The sequence below is a fragment of the Myotis yumanensis genome, unplaced genomic scaffold (genome assembly GCF_028538775.1).
Source record: "Myotis yumanensis isolate MYYU_CA2020_CCGP unplaced genomic scaffold, mMyoYum1.0.hap1 SCAF_5, whole genome shotgun sequence".
Lineage (NCBI taxonomy): Eukaryota > Metazoa > Chordata > Mammalia > Chiroptera > Vespertilionidae > Myotis > Myotis yumanensis.
In genome coordinates, this window is record NW_027223756.1 from 93,383,514 (window position 1) to 93,403,487 (window position 19,974).

A 19,974-nucleotide genomic window follows, 5' to 3' on the forward strand; every position below is an offset into this window, starting at 1 on the left:
CCTACCAGCTCCAGCCCCTGGGGACTCATTCTAGCTTCTTCATCCCCTCCATTCCCCTCCCTAGGTGAGGGGGGGGGGGGGCAGACAACCACCAACAGAGGGGCTGCCCACCCCCCAGCAAGCCTCGCCCACCTCCCTGCTTCCCTCCCGAGGTGCTGCCCTGAGCCAATAACCATCTGTCCCTAGAACTTTAAACTGAATATCCGACATTTTCCTTGGATACATAGCGAGCCCTGGTCCCCCAGGTATCGCCTGTTCAGTTTGGCCACATTCTCCTTTAAATCCCTTACTCCTTAAGTTAAGTGAAATGTTTAAATTTCTTCAATTGACTCACTTTTTAAATGTTTCAATACCCACCTGGATTTGTCCTAAATGATAAGATCTACATTAGTTCTGAATTTTTCTAATATGTGTTCCGATACATTGCTATTCAAACACATATATGTATTCTCATGCTCAGAGCCCATCCTGGCATCAGTGCACGTGCACTAGAAAGGAACTGACTGACCTACAGTTAAGGCTCTTAAACTCTGGTGCATTGTGACCTGCCTCTCACACACGGATGCACACCCCCCCCCACACCCCTCCCAGCTCACTGTGTTGGGAGCTCCATGGCTGGAGGCCAGGACCCTGGATTTCCCAAGCTCCCCCCAGTTCTGAGCTCACCCTCCAAAACTGGAGAACTGGTGACTTAGAGGAGAGGCCGAGCTGCCCATGGCCTGCTCCCCAAACATGCACACCCCGCCCAGCACACGATTTACCAAGTCACCCTCTGAAGAAGGCGGTGTGTGGCCTGTGTGGCAGAGCCTGCCCCTGGGGGCGACCTAGAAGGGTGATCAAGGTAGACTTTCCAACCACAATAGGAGCAGGAACGGTATCGGAGACACTTCCAAGCCAGTGGGGCCGGGTGTGTCAGCTCCCCTTCCGGCCTTCCAGCCACCTGCCAGCCTGGTCCCTCGCCCCTAATCCCGTGCCCAGCTGCAATGCCCAGGCCCAGGCCCACCCTGGGCTCCTGAGCCATGCTCGGCAGCTCTTTCCATGAAAGTGGGAGTCAGAGACCTGGGCCCAGCTTGTGAAACCCTGACAGGCCTGACCCTCTCTGGGCCTCATGTCCTCACCTCAAACTATATGGTCTCCTACATTTTGTGACTCCCCTGCCCACCCACCTTCCCCTACACACACACACACACACACACACACACACACACACAAGACTCTGCCAGCTGCAGGGAGAAAGCTCATTGTCCCACCCCTTTTCCTATGAGCAGGCTGAAAGAAGGTCCAGCCTGGCCCTGGATGTCCGACTGCTGGCTTAGGATATGGGCAAAACAGCCCATATCCACACAGCAGCACACACATACAGGCAGAGCTCACACCACACCCGCCTCCGGACACAGCACCCAAATCCCTGTCGATTAGCAGCCAGTCAAACAAACAGCTGTCAGTCAGCAAATATTTTCATCTACTAACTACGTGCCCTAGAAATCCAGCTGCAAGCTACAACGACAGAGCCCCGCTCTCCAGGAACTTTCATTCCCATGAGAAGAAACTGGTAGCGAACACATAACAAATTAATAAGGCGATTTACAGTGTGATAAGTGCGATGAAGAAAATAAAATAAGGGAATTCAGAAAACAATGACTGGCAGGATGAGGGAGGGCCTGTCCTCGGAGGTGACATCCAAGTTGAGACAGAATGATGGACAGGGGTGAAACGTGCAAAACATCCAAGGTAGGAAAACCCCAAGCAACAGGAATAGCCCGTCAAAGGTCCTGAGAGAGCCAGGAGCTTGGCATGTTCACAGGCAGAAGGAAGGGTAAGGCGGCTGGAGCTTCCCGAATGAAGCAAAGAGAAGAGAAGGGACAGTCAGGCAGATCACGTGGGAACTGCAGGGTGGGATAAGAACTTCAGAAGTTACTCTAAGATGCAAAGTTCCTGGAGGGTTCTAAGGAGGGGCATCTGCTTGTGGACACATGGAAGACTAAGGACACAAGAGGGGTCTGGTCTGAAGAGGAAGCCAGCTAAGGACTGCTGCAGTAGCAGGTGGAAGATGGTGGTAGCTTAGAGATGTGGTGGCTGCAGAGAGGGCAAAAATGAGCCCATTCTGTATGCACAGGGTGGAGCAAAAGTACATTTACAGTTGTGAGTATTCAAGACACAGAGTTTATTCTTGTCTTGTCATTATTTATTAACTAGAGGCCTGGTGCATGAAATTCGTGCAGGCAGGGGGATCCCTCAGCCTGGCCTGTGCCTTCTCGCAGTCCAGTCTGGGAGTCTTCAGAGGGATGTCCAACTGACAGCTTAGGCTCAGTCCCCGGGGAGCAGGCCTAAGCCAGCAGTCGGACATCCTTAGCGTTGCCGTGGAGGTGGAAGAGGCTCCCACCACCACCACTGCACTCGCCAGCTGTGAGCCTGGCTCAGGGCTTCTGGCTGAGCAGCGCTCCCCCTGTGGGAATGCACTGACCATCAGGGGGCAGCTCCTGCATCGAGCGTCTTCCCCCTGGTGGTCAGTGCACATCATAGCAACCAGTCATTCCACTGTTTGGTCTATTTGCATATTAACCTTTTATTACATAGGATTATTGTATTATTTTCCATACGAACAGCTTCAAACCTACTTTTGCCGCACCCTGTATTTAGAGATAAAGCCAAACAGGTAGGTTAGCTGCTGAATGAGAAGAGAGAGAGAACTCAAGGTTTTGGTCTGGGCACCAGGATGATGGAATCATTTTGTGAAACAGGAAGATTTGGGAAGAAGGAGGGAAAACTAAATGGATATTTCTGTGTTGACTTAAGTTTGAGACACCCATTCGCTGTCTCAGTGAAGATGTGGAAAAGGCAGAAGGACAGAGTCTGGTGTTCAGGAGGCGTCTGAGCTACAGACATCGGCCGAGCCTCACTGACTAGAAGCTATTTAAAGCTACAGAACTAAATGGGGGGAGAGGGGGAGGCAGGACAGAGCTCCAGGGGCCACCACTTGGTGGGAACGGGAAGGTGTGGAGCATGAGTTGGTGGAAATCTGGAGACCCCAGTGTCATGAAAGCCAAGGCAAGAGCTTCAAAAAGGAGGACAGTCAACTGAGTCCAGATAATGGGGGTCATAAAGGTGAGCATTCAACAATGAGGTGCAGAGTGACCAGACGCTAATAGGGCTGGAGGGAAGGCAGGAGGCGGGAGGAAGAGCAAGGGCCCGCCTGCCCACCTCCTGCCCTCAGGGTGCATCCATGCCCAGCCCTCCCTCAGGATTCGTTTACTTCCTCAGCACCCACTATGCGTGAAGCCCGCTGGAGAAATGAAGAGAACTGCCTATGCTTCCATTCTAGTGCAGGTGACAGTATAATCAAGTGACGCTGGACACCCTCCCCAGGCCTGAGGCTCCCTCCCTGCCTCACAGGCATCCCTCTGCCTGCTCCGGGCTGGGCTTGTGATTAGGAGCAGGGACTCTGGCCCAGCAGTGGCCTGGGAGGCAGACCACCACAGGCCAAGCGAGCATGCACAGGTGTGCAACCTCTGAGCTTGTTTTCCTCATCTGCAAAATGGGGATACAACACCTGCCCGGCCTACCCTCAGGACCACGCTAAAGACTACACTGGAAGGTGTAAGCAAAAATGCTCACATGGCCCTAGCTGGTCTGGCTCAGTGGATAGAGTGTCAGCCTGCAGACTGAAGGGTTCCAGGTTCGATTCCAATCAAGGGCACATGCCTGGGTTGTGGGCTTGATCCCCAGTAGGGGGCATGCAGGAGGCAACCAATCAATGATTCTCTCATCACTGATGTTTCTATCTCTCTCTCTCTCTACCTTCCTCTCTGAAATCAATAAAAATATATTTTTTAAAAATGCTCATGTGGTTTCCAGCCCATATCACGTGCGCCACAAATGCTGTTTAAGAGCAAGAGTCCTGGCCGTAAGACCCTCCCCTCCATCTCTTGGTTTTCTCATGGCCCTGCTAGCAGAGGCCGGCCCCATGTGCCTGTTGCTCTAGCCTCCCATACCACACCCCAAAAGATAAAAGTCCCAGTCCCCCCACAGGTGAGCAAGAGGCGGTCTTCCGAGCTCCCTCTGCTCATCCAGGAAGCCTAAGAGAGTGGGGAGGGGGCCTTTCTCACCAGGAGCCGGGGCACGAAGCGGAGCCGCAGCTTCCCCAGCACGCCTGGCCTGCCAGGCCTCTGTCCTCACTCCAGGCACAGGGATCCCTGCTCGACCAGGGTGCAGTCCAGGCTCCCTTAGATCCTGGACTCCCCCTTAAACGTTCCCCTCCCCTCCAGCCCCACACAGCCCGAGCCACCCCCCACCCTCCAGGGCATTTTGGAAGCAGGCCAACCCACCAAAGGTCAATGTGATGAATGGCAAATTCATTGAAAATCAATTGGGGAAAAAATCAATTACCTTTTAATATCATTTTACATTTTGTCACATTTTAACCACTTGTCAGAATTCTTTCACTAATTCTTCAAAAAGCATATTCATCTTATTTTGTGTTTTTGCCGATTAAAATTTCATTATTTCACATTTGAAGGGACTTCTTCACCCACTTTGGAGGGCTCTATATCCTTTTAAATACAGTTTGGATGGTTAGTTTTTTAATATTTAGGATTTTAAGCACTTTCACACCAATCCCCACAATGGTATATCAGCTTTAATTTTGTATTCAAAACCAAAATTGAGGCATTTCATATTGATGTGATACTAATTCCTTCATCCACATTTTTTTGTTGTTAATCCTCACCCAGGGATATTTTTCCATTAACTTCTAGAGAGAGTAGAAGGGAGAGGGAGAGACAGAGAGGGAGAAACATTGATATGATAGAGACACATCGATTGGTTGTCTCCCTCAGGCACCCCGACCAGGGCCGGGGATCAAGCCTGCAACCAAGAATCGAACCCAGGACCCTTCAGTCCGCGGGCCCAACCGGCTAGGGCTCATCCACCATTTTTATTTGTGTGAATGGACATAGCACTGGAGGCACCAATCATAAACTAATTTTGTTTACTGGTAATGAATATATTTTTCATGCCATTAGACATCTACATCAATTATGACCCCGAAACCTCAATTATACCTTAAAATACAGCTATGAAGACCACTTGCAAAAATCTTTAGAAGCCCTGAAAACCATTCAATGTAAATTTCTAAAAGCTTTTAAAATAACCAATTTTGGTAAATCAATAAACTTGGTGGCCGGTCATTTAGCATACTGAGTTTAAAAGCAGTGGCCACGGGGCACCTCATGGCGTGTTTTCTCCCCACCGCTATCTCTGTGCCGTTTTTCCTCTGTGGGGTTCCTGCCACTAGTCCACCAACTAACTCCTCCTTGGGACTGTCACTGCCGACCTCACCACCCCCTGCCTGCCCTGGGAATGGCCTCACACCTGGCTTGCCGTCCCCTTCCCTCCCCTTCCCAGTGGCTCCCCGTCCTCTGTCCTGCCCCCTCGGTTTCCAGGCAGAAGGGCCCCTGCCCCACATGCTCTGGGTCCCCTCTCTCCGCCTTCTCTAGGACATCACTCCTGAAATTACCCCTCTTCTCCCTGGCCTTCAGCTTCTCCCACTCCAGGGATCATTCCCAAAGCATCCACAGCCACCTTCATTGCCCATCTCAGAACACACCGCAAAAGCAAGGCCCCCCTGTGACCCACAGCCTCCTGCTGCACTGTCCCCTTCACAGAGGAATTCCAAAGAGCCTTCTGCGGCTGCTGTTTTTACCCTCTCACCTCCCCTCCTCTCCTCCATCCCACACAGACCAAGCTTCCAACCCAGCACCCCACTAAGGGGTACTCCAGGCAAGGTCATCTGTGACCACCATGGTGCCGAACCCAATGGTCACTTCTCTAAACTTCTCCGACTTGACCTCAGGGGCTACACCGACACAGCTGACCCCTCCTCTGTCTGGAAACCGTGCTTCTCTTGGCCACTCCCCGCCCCCCCCGTCCCCGCTCCCTTAACTTGGTTTCCCCTTACTCACTGGCCCTAGTCTTGGCCTCCATTGCATGGACAGCCCCAGCCTCCCTCTCTCTCTCTCTCCACACTCTCTGGGTGACCTCATGGTTGCACAGTTCCAAACACCATTGATATCTAACGACTCTCAATCTACACCTCAATCTGACCTCCCCTCAGCACTCAGCTTATGCCAACTGTCTACTTGGCATTTCCGGGTGGAGGGCTAACTAACATCTCAACTCCAACGTGGCCAAAAAAGAACTGGATTTCTGCTCACCCCAACCTATTCCTTCTCTGGTCTTCTCCATCTAGGACATATACTGCAGTGTCATTGTTGCTCAAGCCTAAGTGATCAGAGTTATCCTGAGCTCCAGCCCACCTTCTCTCAACTCTGCCCTACAACAGGCCCAGATCCGAGCATCCTCTCCATCCCTGCTGTCCTGGGATGTGGCCCCTGCAACAGCCTCTAACTGCTCTCCCACTTCCCATCTTGCCATGCCCCTCGGCCCCATGATCCACTCTCCATGGTGCAAGTGTAATCTTTTCAAATTCGTAAATCGCACTGTGCTACTCGAGTGTCTACACCCTCCTAGGGGCTCTCATCACTCTTAGAGTGAAATCCAAACTCCGCCACTCGCCTGCAGCATCTGGCTCAGGATCCACGGGCCGGCCCCTGCCCGCCTCTGTGCCCACCTCCCAAACCATGGCCTGCGTCTCATTCCCTGGGCCCCAGCCTGAAGTCCTACCCTCCACCCCAGGCTGCTCCCTCTGCAGTCCCCGGACCTCCCCATGGCTGGGAGGCATATGTTGACATTCCCAATCAGGAGCACCCACCACCTCTGTCTCATCACCTGATCTTATTTCTCTGTTTAGCTTTCATCACTATGTACATGTGTGTTGTTTTCTGCTTTTCTCTGTCTCCGGCGAATCAAGCCTAAGCTCCATGAGAACAAGACTCCTCTGTCTTGTTCACGGATGTATCCTCAGCACCTAGGTCAGCACGTGGCACTCAAGGGACAGAGTGAAAACCTGGGGACATAGTGTCTCTCTCTCTCTCTCTCACACACACACACACACACACACACCCAATACACATACCATACCCCATATCACATACATATACACATCACCCCACATACATAACGCACATACACATCACCCCACATACATAACGCACATACACAAAACCACAGATACCACACACACACACCAATTCACACACACACACCAGCACCCCAACACACACACACAAAACCACAAACACCCCCCACCCGCCATACACCACATACACACACCATCCCATAGACCAGTGGTTCTCAACCTTCCTAACTCCGCGACCCTTTAATACAGTTCCTCATGTTGTGGTGACCCCCAATTTCATTATTACAAATTGAACATAATTAAAGCATAGTGATTAATCACAAAAACAATATGTAATTATATATGTGTTTTCCGATGGTCTTAGGCGACCCCTGTGAAAGGGTCGTGCGACCCACAGGTTGAGAACCGCTGCCATAGACACATACAAAACCACACACACACACACACACACACACCACCCCACACCACCACACACACTACCAAAGCATGTACCAAACACACTATACTCCCCACCTACACACTACACACACATACAAACACTGACTCTCTCAGACACAGTCCGTGCTGCCCACCCCTGGGGTTGTGGCAGGGAGGGGTGTTCCCAGGGCTCTGAAATAAGCCCTCCTTCTATCGGACAAAACAAGGTGAATGCAGCTCGAGGCTAAGCCAGGGAAACACTTGGGGGAAGGACCTGCAGAGCCACGCCAGGCGCTCCACGGAGCGGGAAGGCCCAGCTCCGAGCACCCACCCCGCAACACAGCCTGTCCTGTATCCCGCAGGGGAGCCAGCAAGCAGGTGTCCTGGAAGGTGCTGATGAAGGTACCGAAAAATACCTCCCCCCTAAAACTTCATGCCAACGATGAAACCTGAGGTTCTACCATTAAAAAGCCGTGTTTGGAGTTAAACTTTTTTCTCTCCCTTTTTTTTTTCATAGCAATTTCTTCCTTATACACAAAGGCAACCAGACATGGACTCACCAACACCTGCCCACACCTCAGTGGGAGCAAATTCCTCTAGACACTGACAGGAGCTGAGGTCCCGCCATTGATGGGAGGGGGGGGCAGGGCATGAAGGGGGGACTGCAGACTTCCCCAGCTCCCAGAGCCTTGGCACCCCTTGATGGGGAAGCTGGCCTCCTCCCACTCCTTCCTGACTGCTGACCAGCAGGGCGAGAGTCCCGGTCCCCTGGCCCATCCACCGGACACCTCGCTTCTCCTTGTCCCCAGAGTCCTCTCCCCACCCCACGCCCTCCCCTTGGCCATCAGACGACTTCCCTGGAAGGGGAGGTGTAAGAAGTGACGGAGCTGCAGCTAAAGCCCAATTTTCGGTGATGCTCAGAGCCTCTGACAGCTGTAAGGAGAAGAATGTGATTTTGAAATTTAAATAACACGCTTCTGCATTCGGCTCAGGGAGACAACCTGCGGATAAGCACTTTATCTCGGAGCCGCGGTGCCAGGGGCAGCCGGGGAGGCTGCCATTCCTTCACTTCCTCCCTGCCCTCCATCCCCAGCCCCCACCTCCTCAGGGGCTGCCTCAGCAGGGTCTCCCAGACTCACCAGCCAACCTACTGAACCTACCGAACCAGGGAGCCTTCACTCACGATCCGCTCAGCCACCCAAGGCAGGAGGGCGGGGGGCTCAGAGGCCCAGACACCCCTCGGGGAGCCAGGGAAGGGAGGGCACCTAGGCATCCAGCAGAGCTGAGCTGGACTCAGTCCTTCCCCACCCGCCCCTGCGAGGGCCACTGAGGGGACCTTAATGGGTACTGAGGCCCTGCCCCACCCAGGGCAGCTCTAGTCAAGCAGTCGCCGAGCTCTGTCCTCTGGGTAAGTCCTGGGCAGGAGCCCCAGAGAGGCCACCAGGGTCTCTCTTCAGTGTCCTGAGCCCACGAGGTTCAGAGATGCGGTTCCTTCCACACCCAGCTTGCCCAGGCCTCCCAGCCATGGTCCCGCAGGGACGTCATGCCCAGGCCCCACTCTTCTTCTCCCAGGATTTTCCGGGCTTTCCCGGCCACCGGCCATTGCAGCGCCCCCTGGACTCCTGGGGCAGTCTTTTGTCTACGCCACCACCACCAATAAACCACCTAGTGGGTGTCTAAGTGGGTGCTTGCCAGCCCCGTTGGACAGTGAGGACAGGGCCTGGCTCATTTTAAAGCTGTGTCCTCTGTGGACTTCCCTGAGCACTCACCATTTACTGCACAAAACATGGACCTCCAGACACGGCCCGGCCCCGCCTCTCCCAGGGGAGCACCTAGCCAGGGACCGCCCTCTAACCTCAGCTGCTCCTGGGATGAGCACTCACAGGACACCCCAGACTTGCTTGGCCTCCTCGTCACCTCTCCTGTGCAGCTGTGACCCCTCACACTAAACCACTGGCTCTCAGCAGCCCCCGACGCCACCATGGCTGCCGTCTCCGTGGCCCTGTGCCCCAGCACCCTGTGAGGAGCTGGGCACATGCCGTCGCCGACCCTTGCAGGGCAGGCCGAACTGCTCCATTTCACAGGTGAGCAAGTGAAATGCAGAGGGGTCGTGACCCACCCTGGGGTCACCCAGCTGGGAGGGCCAGGCCAGGATTCACAGCTAGGGCAGCGGGCCTCGGGGTCCATGCCCACCACTATTCCAGGATGCCCCAGGGAGCTGCCGTCGGGCACAGCACTGACACAGAGACCGACACCGCAGTCCCACATGTCCCCACAGCGAGAGCAAGCACCGTGATGCAGGGGAAGGCGCTGAGGCAACACGGGCAGGTGGTGGTCGCCTCTCAGGGGCCGTCTACGGGGCTTCGTGACAGGGTAGGCTCCCTCCTGTCCTGAGCCCGGAAAAGGGAGCCACCAGAGCCTCCAACAAAAACATCTCTGGGCCCCTTCTGGCTCCACCCAAGCAAGCTGGACCGCTCCGGAGGCTCGCAGGCCAACTGAGGCGGACACCGTCCATCTCTTCCTCCTCTAGCCCAGAAGAGGGCCTGAGCCCGGCCTCTCGCCTGCCTCATGTGTCCCAGTCACAATGGACCAACAGAGGCCACAGCAGCTCAGCGGGAGCCCTGGAGTCCCACTGTCTCCCGAAAATCACCCAAGGGCCTCCCACTGCAGCCCCATCCGGCACTCTCACAGGTGGGAGGGAGCCGCACATCACCAAGCATTTGTTCCCCAAATGCTGCGTTCCAGGCCGGCCCTGCCCTGCCTGCCTTCCGCCTGGGAGATCCCTCAGCAGGGGGCCTTCATGGGGGCAGTTCAGTGCAGTGTGCCAGGCACCGGCCAGCACCCCCCTGAGTACTCCCTCAGCCTCACAAAACCCTGGAGGGCAGGCTGTCCTACCTACAAGAGGACAAGGGGCTTCAAGGTGAGACACCTGTGCAGGTAATGCTGGGCAGGGCAGAGCCAGGATTTGAACCTCCATCTCTGTCTGTACCTTCTCTCGGGGCCTCAGTTTCCTTTTCTGTCAGGGGCAGGGGTCAGCCTAGGTGATCTCTGAGCTCCCTCCCAGCTACAGAAAGGGAAGGACGTATTTGCATAAACATGCTCCGTGCCCAAGCATCCAGAAATGCTCGCATGCCACGCTGGAGGCCCCGCCCCTCACCAAGGATGCGGAGGCAGGGCCTGCTGACCGCCCAGCTGGCCACTCCTGTCACTTCTCCTGTCCCTTAGGCATGGCCGTGGCTGGGAGGAAAACCACTGCCTGGCCTGCCCAGGCCCTTCGTCCTCACCTGGAAGGCCTCCCTCCAGGTGGACAGGGCATCTCTGCTCCCCTCCCTCTCCACATGGCCCCTCCCCCTCCATGACTTCTCTCTGCCTGGACAACCTCTTCTTTCCCGAAGAAGCCTTTCTCTCCTCTCCACCTTATTCCAGCCTCTCCTGCCTCCCAGGTGAAACCAGCTGGGACCCGGTATCCCCAAGGTCACAGATGCTCGGGGACAGAGGGACTCCCAACTTCAGCTCCTCCGCCCCTGCGTCCCCTCCAGAAGGCACCCAGCCTTGAACATCCTCAGCAGAGAGAGGATGACTCGCCGTCCCTCTCCCTGCATCCATTCTCATAGAATCCTCCTTACCTACCCTGTGAGCAGGTGCCACACTCCCATTGGACAAACAGAGGCCATACAGCTCTGAACGGCCACAGCGAGGCCACGGTCACACAGCCCTCAGCAGAGGAGGCAGGATTCAGACCCAGCACGGTGTGGCTCGAGGCCCACACATTCCTCCCACGCACCAGGTGCACTAAACACTCCAGCTCATGTTTCCAAGGGCAGTTTGAGTTGCTAGAAAGAGGACAGACCTCGGTCCTCCTCCATGGAATCTCCTTGCCCATCTACAAGGCTGGGGCAGGACACGGGATGCCCCCAACATCACTGTCACCTGGTTCAGGGTGGAGCCAGACTGCTCTTCCCCTGGCCTTGGACTTGGGACTCACTGGACACCAGGAATCCCGGATCCAGCCACTGAGCCCAAGGCCTGTGTCTGCCCTGGGCAGGGAGGGGGGAGGGCTAGCCCTGCCCCCAGGGCCTCCGGCATCAGAGAGGGTTGGGTAATCCTGGCAGCTTTCTTTGCCAACAGAATCCCAGTAGGACTTTCCAAGAAGCCCATCAGAGAGAGAAGGCGAAAGATAAGGAGAACACACATCCCAGGATGCTCTGCACCAGGGCCCTGAATTCTCAGACAATGAAGAGGCTACAGCAGCATCCTTCTCACAGTCCCTGAGGCCCCAGCGGGGGGCAGTGGGGCCTGGAGGAGAGCCACCAAGACAAAGGGCAGCATACAGCCAACTGCACATGTGTGGAAGTGGGAGGGGCTCCCCACAGCCCTAATGCAGCAGCCTAATCGTCCCAAAGCATCCGTGCAACATCTTGGATCGCCAGGCCAGGCCTCCCCACCAGCGAGCTACAGGCAGGTGACATGTGTGCCCCAGATACAGACCCCTCTGCTGGCAGGGCAGCCTGGCAGGGGCTTGCAATCGCTGAGCTCCGAGCTGCTCTGCTCATCCGAGTGTGTCAACAATACTGCCATGGTCTGAGCACCCCGATGGGGAAAGGTTGGGGAGCACTACTTTAAGTTCACGCCTCCTTTCTTCAGAAAGAAAATGCAAGGTCTGGAGCAGAAGTGACCTGCCCAAGCCCTTCCACTGACTTGTGGCAGGGAATGCCCTGGACCCTGGGCCTCCCTGCTCTCCACCCAGCCTCCTCTCTGCTGAGCCCACCACGGCCCACTTGGTTTCTGGCTGGCCAGGCCAGGGCCTCCTCACCCAGCGATGCACCCAAGTCGCCCCACACAGAGCTGCCCATGCACCAGCTCTGGGGCTGCAGTGGGTGGAGCAGAGTCCCCGGGGGTGATGAGGAGGGAGCTGTTCCAAACCCTGAAGCCTTCCCTCACTGCGGGGAGCGGTCCCCGGGGCCCAGGCATCCAGGGCAGCGGGTGAAGGCAACTGATTCATTGAGCTGCAGACCTAGTCATTTCCTCATTTATCTTGTCAACATCCTTGTCCCACAGAGTGTCAAGTCCATTACGTAAAGATTTTCTGCTAAGAAGATACTTAATGTGAGCCCGGGGAGCAGCAGGGGCCGGACTGAAATGAGGGCGTCTGACCTTCAACCCTCAGGGAGTAAGCCAAAGCTGCTTCTTTGCTGGAGTTAGACCCAGTGGCTCCCACCCACGTGCAGAACTCAGCTGGTACCTGAGCTACTGTAGGGTGGGGAAGGGGTACGCCAGAGCCGCCAGGGCATCCCCACCAGAGCATCCACATGCCAACGACATCTTCCACCTGCATCTGTGCCCCCGAGCACTGTCTCACAGGAGTGGTCCAGGGTGGATTTCTACCCAGAACGAACCAGAAAGTGTAAGAAGCAGAATGTGTGCTGGGAGAGACCTCAGTCAACCCCTCACCCAGGGCAGCCCTGTCGGATGGGCAAGGCCTATAGCCTGACCACAGTGCCCGCAGGCAAGCCAGACGACAAGCTGCCGAGCCCCACACCTCTGCTCTTACCCCACTGGGGGCTTTGATGGTGAAGCCCAGCCAGGGAGCTCAACGCACAGACCATCTTTGCAGCCTCCATGCCATTCGCCACCACCAGGCCCTGGGGCATGTCCAAATGGTCACCCTTTGGCCAGTGCCTTCCTTCTCACAGGTGTCCAGGGTTTCTCTCACCAGGCACATGCATAATGTCCCGTCTCAATCCCTGAAACATGTGCTCTCAACAGGAGAGGGTGATGTCACCCTCAAGGAAACAAAAATTGGTTCCTGGTTTGGCAAAAACAAAATAGACATTACAGTGGTTTGTGGCCCTCCAGAACTCAACCCTGTCTGACAACACTTTATTTCTTGGCACTTGCTATGGACTAAACTGTGCCCCTCAAAGAGCAGTGACACCCCCCCACCCCCCCCCCCCCCACCCCCCGCAATGTGACTGTGCTTGGAGAGAAGGCTTTTAGGAGGTAGTTAAGGTTGAATGAGGTTATAAGGGTGGGGTTCTAATCTGAGAGGACTGTGGCCTTATAACAAGAGATTTCTCTCTCTCCGCCCCCCCCCTCCCCCACTCACCCCCAACTACTCTCCTATCCCACCCGACCCTGTGAGGACACAGTGAGAAGGTGGCCATCGCAAGTCAGAGAGAGAGCTCTCACCAGAAACCAAGCCCTGCCCAACCTTGATCTTGACCTTACAGCCTCCAGCGCTGTAAGATAATACATTCATATTGTTTAAGCCGCTCAGTCTATGCTATTCTGTTATAGCAGCCCAAGCAGACTGAGTATTTCCCCAGTTAGAGAGGATTAATTTTTCTCCTTAGGGGGTAATAATGGGGAAATGTTTGAGCAGCATTGTCCTAGAGAATTCTCCATTCGGAAGGGCTTGGGGGCTCACAGGCCTTTTGTGTCACAGTTTAGAGCACTGCTTCTCAACTGGCAGCAAATGTGTCCCAGGCCATTCTGGAGAATATTTGGGGTTGTCACCCTTGGGGAGGGGGTGCTACTGTCATCCCTTGGCAGAGGCCAGGGACGCTGCTCAACATCCTAAATGCACAGGGTGGGTTCCTCCCACAAGATCTACCCAGGCCCAAGTACCAGCAGTGGTGCTGGTGAGGAATCCTGGCTTAGAGCAAGGACACCCCAGAAGGCTTCAAATCCTGCCTCGAAACCAGCTGGAAAACAGGGGCCCAGGCACAGGATCCCAGGGAACAAGCCCACCCTGCCACCTTCTAGCACCAGGTGACTCCAGGAGAGCTGACCCCAGCCCCACAGAGCAGCTCCAAGACAGGAAGCCACCCCCCGGTGCCCAAGCAGGGGCAGACTGCCCTGGGCCCACGGGGCCCCCAAATGGCAGAAGGAACAACAAGGTCAGGAAGAAAGGACCAGAAAGCGTATCAGGTTCCTACACGTGGACCTGAGTGGGTGGGAGCTCACTATGTGGGAGCAAAGCTGGAGTTTAACCTGGTCCTTCTCCCGCCCTGGGGCTCAGAGCCCTTCCTCAGAGGCCCCTCAGTGGGGTGCAAGGAGCGGAGCCCTGCGGGTGGGGGGGATCCCACAGCAGAATGGACAGCAGTGACATGAACACCAACAACCACAGCCCACGCTTCCTGAAGGCTCACCCAGCAGCACGCTGAGCCCTCAACAACCACTGGCTCCTTCAGACCTCGCAGCCATCTCCAAGGTAGTATGCTCCCCATTGCACAGCTGAGGAGACTGAGGCACAAAGAGCTTGAACAACTAGAACAGAAGAGCAGAGGAACTGCAAGAGGGACCCATCGGGCAAGACAGGTGACAAAGAGGAGAGTGACAGCAGGTTTCATATTGGAGGCCTGCTGCCTGGCCGGCTCGAGCAAGGCAGTTCCCATAAACGCTTTACTCCATGCAGAACCCAGGGCGGGCGTGCTGCCTCCTTTGACAGATGAGGATCTATCTGATGTTCAGAGCCGATCAGGGGCTTGCTGGCGCTACAGGCCAGGACCCTGAGCCAGCCCAGGGCTCCACCTGCCGCACCTGGACCAGACGAGAACCGGGAGGCCCCAGCACCAGCCCACTTACCTGAGAAGATGGACGCGAGCCTGAAGATGTCGGAGAGGCGGGAGGTCACCTGCTCGTAGGGCGAGGCCTCATAAAACTCCTCCCCTGGAAAAGAGAACATCGTCAGGCCCAGGGGCCCCTCCAAAAGCGAAGGGGAGGTCCTGAGTGAAGAGTTGGAGTGTCACAGGGACGAGTTATCTCCTCCAGCTGGAGTGGACGTCCCCCAGAGCAGGTCAGACTGTCTAACTCTCTCTCGTGCCCCAGCATGACCTGCCCTCCTCTAAGGACTGCTGAATGCTCTGGAAAGAAGGCCTGGGGAGGTGGAACTGTAACAGCCTGGGGAAGGCCAGGTCCCACCATTCAGTATGACGTCCTCATTTCACAAGGCAGGGCGTGGAGGTGGCCCAGAGAGGTGAAGCAACCTGCCTGCGATCACACAGCTCCTCATGGCAGCAGCTGGCCTGCCATCTCCCAGCCCTCCCACCAGCGTCCTCTCCCATCGCACCTCTGCTTTCCACCATGACGCCGGGAGAATCTGGCTGGAGGGCCCAAGGTCTGCTGAATGGAGGCCTGACCCCAGCTCCTCTTGGCCTGACCCCCTCCTCGACTCCCTACATATCTGCCCACCACCTGCTGGCTTCTCAGACCTTCGGGTGCGTTAGAAGCTCAGCGAAAGGCAAGGCAAGGGAGTGACAGGAGATAAGTGGCACAGGGCTGCCCTAGAGACCCCCGACCACGTCATCAGACTCCCCCTCCCCCCACTCTGCCACCGCCTTGACGGGAAGGAAATATCCTCTTGAGACATTACGTGAGAAGAAATCAATGAATAATCACTTGGGCCATTCGTGTGTGTGGAGAGGCAGGGAGATAGTGATGACCCACAGCCTCACACAGTGAGCTCCCACCCACCCAGGGCCCTGGGCTATGGACAGGCTCCTCCTTCCTAAGGGGACCCCATGTGGGCGGCATCCATGGGAGCCTCCTGCAGGAAGGTGCCTGCCATCCAGAGTGGGAATCCTCGGTGAGGGGCTCAGTCAGCCAGCCCATGAGGTCAGCCTGAGGTTAGGACTGGAGGCGTAACCAGCCTCCTGCTGGTACGCAGAACAAAGCCTCCTGTCTGCTGTACTGCGACCCCAGAAAAGGGGACCCACCAAAGGGGACCCACCGCAGACAACAGGGGAAGTGCATTCCCCCAGAGAAATGGCCCCACCCTTCACTTTACCTCATGGGAGCACCCCTCAGGCCCTGCAACACCCAAACTGTTACTTGTCCCTTCAGGCCTGTCTCCCGCCCCACCTTCCCCCTGGGGCCTCCACCCTACCCACCAGCCCTGGAGAAACTCCCTGTGGGAGGGTTGCCAGCCAGCGCTAGTTGTTGAGGCCAAATAACGTAAGAGCTTAGGAAGTATTTTGTAATAAAAATGACGTTAATGTTATCCTGTGCTTTCCACGGGCCAATCCTACTGAAAGTGGATGTACTAACTCATTCAATCCTCTTAAATTTATCTATGGGGTAGGCACCATCCGTCTCCCTATTTTACTGATAAGGAACAGGGGCACAGAGCTGTTAAGTAACTTGCCCAAGGCCACACAGCTGGTAAGTGGCAGAGTCAAACTTCAAACCCAAGCAGTTGGTGACAGGGTCCAAGTATTTAATCATTATGAATGCTGTCTCCAAAAATAAAGTGTTATTGAAACCAAGCTGTTCTTAAACAGGATCCGTCTCCCGCCAGCTGGCCTGCTCCCCCAGAGCAGGGCCTGTCCTTCACTGCTGCATGGGGTGCAGCACCACACCTGGGAACAGCTCAGCCAGATGATTGGCTGGGAGGGTGTGTGTGAGGGGGGGGGGGGGGGGGGCGGGAGGGGGCGGTGAGGGACGGCCTATTCCCAGGACTGGCTGGGAGGAGTCCATTCTTCTCAGGGCAACAGAATTCACCGGTGGAAACCCAAGGCCTGGCTACTTGAGCATCCCTGGCAGCCAGACCGAAGCCAAATCAGGACATTCGGTCTGCTATACTGCAGACTCCAGAAAAGGGGGCTGGTTGTGCCTCCGTGTGCATGACCTGGGAGGACCTGGAAGAGGTCTCTGATGCTCACGTCTGAAGGACCAGGGTGGCCCTGAACTTCATTGTCACCTTTGAAAAGGGCAAGGCGTCCAACAGCAACAGTTCTGCCCTGTAAATACCAGCAGTGGTGGCAGTGGCGGCGGTGGTGGTGGTGGAAGGGAGGACAGGCCCAAGGCCACAGGACCTCCCAGGGCACTGGAAAGGGGCTGGATAAGGAGTCAGGCCTGCCCCTCCTCTAGCTTGCTGTGTGCCCTGGGTACCACCTCTCCTCCCTGCACATCAGCTTCCCCACCAAAATGGTTGTGGGGCTGAATATCCCTTGCTGTTGGAACTCTCTAGACAGGGGTGGGGAACGTCCGGCACAGGGGCCGTATAAGACCCAAGAAACCATTTGGTCTGGCCCTGGTTTTAAACATTCAACCAACTCACCAAGGCCTTAGGGGTGAGTTGATTAAATGTTTGACCAAATATAGCAGGCTAATGTGTAAGCTGATAATTTTGCATGGCCTGCAAATGATGTTATAAATACCCAAATGGCCCTTGGCAGGAAAGAGGTTCCCCACCCCCGCTCTAGGAGCTCAGTAGAGGCCACATTCCTGCCACCACCCCTGGCTGGCTGAGGACCTGGGCCTCAGGCAGAGGGAGTAGGAGGGACCCCCAGGGAACTCTCACCCCCAGCTGGGGCCAAGGAGAAGACAAGAACCAAAGTCCAAACCTGCGCAGGCCTCTCCTCTCCCCATCCACCCACCCACCCCAGGGACCAAGCCAGGTTACTCAATGTTATTAAGAACAGGGAGGAGGTGCTCAGGGGGCCACTTCCCTCGCACCATGAATAATTAACTATCACACAGATCCTCTAACTCACAGGAACAGTACCTGCCCTTAAAAGGCCTCCAGGCTTCCCATGCTCAGCTCTTAGCAGAAACTACCTCTGGGTTCTAAGACCCAGGGGGAGGAGATTGTAGAATCCTGGGGGGTGGGGGGTGCTGGAAGGGACTGGGTTCTGAGGAATGAGATAAGCATGGGGCCCAGGGGAAGGGTCTCCCAGCCCTTATGCTGGCTGGCTGGCATAGGGACCAGGCATAGGGACTGACTGTGGCTTCTGTCACCCTCTGAAGCACACAGTAGGGGCTTAACAGATGTTCGTTGAGTAAATAAACCAACAGCAGCTCAAGATTTGGAAGCGAGCTGTCTCCAGCCAGACATTCCTGGGTCAAAAGGACCTGGCAGACCACAGGGCAGTCCGCAGCATAAACATACGGAAAGCTTATTGTTACCTCCAGACACCTCGGGGCCCAACTCCAATCAGAAGGCCCCAGAGGGAGCCCCTCACTGGGAAGGTCTCGGGCAGCCCACCTGGCTCTTCTGCTGGCAGTTCTGTCCCCTCCCCCGTGCATTCTGCAGCCCCCACCGACCTGCTGCCAATCTCCCTGGGGTTGAAATGGAAGGCTGCTGGAAATAAAACAAGACACTGAAGGACCCAGCTCACTGAATCAGGGACCTTGGTCTTCTGTGCACTAGAGTCACCTGGGCACAGGCAGCTCCTGGCTCACAGTGCGTGGGCCCCACTGCTAGAAATGGGAGGAATGGCCACCTGCTTCACGAGGAATCACTCTGTTATTAACGGTGGTGGTGCTATTAATAATTATATGTACAGCTTACTGCTATATTCGGGGCAGAGTTGAACTATCTTGGCCACTGGTCAGGAACCCCTCGCTATCTGGCCTCCACACCTGATCTGTTTCCTCCTTCCCTCCAGCACCTGGAGGTGGGATTGCTCCTCTGACCTAAGGATAACCCCTCCCGGGCCTTGGACCCGCCCCTCCCCTCTCCCAGGCACTGTCCACAGAGGACCCCTCTCCCCTTCACTTCAGCATCTCCATCACACTGTCCTGCCTTAGAATTTAAACTGCCCAGCCTTCTTGCTTCTTAAAAAATATGTCATCCTTTGTTCTTCTCTCCTCTTCACACCAAGATTCTAGGAGCTGCTGTCCACATATATCGTCTGTAACCCCCCAGCTCCCACTCACCCCCTAACCAGGCTTCTGCTCCCTGCAGCCACCTAAGAAGCTCACCCCAGGGCCCCAGGGCCCCAGGGCCCCAGGACCCTGTCGCACCCTCTTCTGCTGGACCTAACGTGCTGGGGGTTGGCGCACTCCTCCTTCCGAGAGCAAGCTCTTCCCTGGTCTTCTGCTGCCCCTCACCTCTCCCCTAGCCTCCTCCTCCGTCACCTTCGCTGGCCCCCTCCTTCCCTGCACATCTTTACATGCTGCTGGTCCTCGCATGGAGATGGCACCCACTCCCTTGGCCCGGTTCCCACCTACAGGCTGATGGCGATTCCAAAATCTCTGCCACCTGAGCTCCGGCCCTGCACACCCAGCTGTCCGCAGGGCATGGCCAAGGAGAGGCACATGCCCCCAAATACTCATCATCTCCCTGCCCTCCCCCCACTTAACACCTTTGCTGCTTCTTGCCACCAGACCCCCCACCCACCAGTCTCCCAAGACAGAAACTGGGCGGCCTCCTTGACTCTTCGCTCCCTTCACCAACCCCTGTGGGTTCTACCTCCTGAACCGCTCTTAGCTCCTCCTTTCCTGCCCTGTCCTCGTTCGGCCACCATGATCCCGGGCCTGTGTCACACGGCGCCTTCCAGGCTCTCAGTCTGCGCTCTTCATGAAAACACATGAGGATCCCTGAAGCGGAGCGCAAGGATGGTCTCACCAACACTGCCCAGGCGCCCTGCTGCCCAGCAGAACGGTACCCTCCACCTCTCCTCACCCCACCCACTTCCCGCGGCCCCTCTGCATACTGTCACCTGTGGGTCCATAAGCGGTTCCGCTCCCTCCCACGCCGCCTTTGCTCAGCCCTCCCTGCACCTCCCACACTCTCC

The 19,974-nt window shown here is 56.0% G+C and overlaps 1 protein-coding gene across 2 annotated transcripts in view; it reads right to left on the bottom strand.

The window, feature by feature from the left end:
* The window catches only part of GFRA2 (GDNF family receptor alpha 2), an 86,731-nt gene that overhangs the window by 59,143 nt on the left and 7,614 nt on the right, over positions 1 to 19,974 (bottom strand). For both annotated transcript variants that reach the window (XM_070416542.1, XM_070416541.1), the window contains one exon: positions 15,041 to 15,124. In XM_070416542.1, coding sequence (XP_070272643.1) covers positions 15,041 to 15,124 — 84 coding nt within the window. The remainder of the gene's footprint in view (positions 1 to 15,040; positions 15,125 to 19,974) is intronic.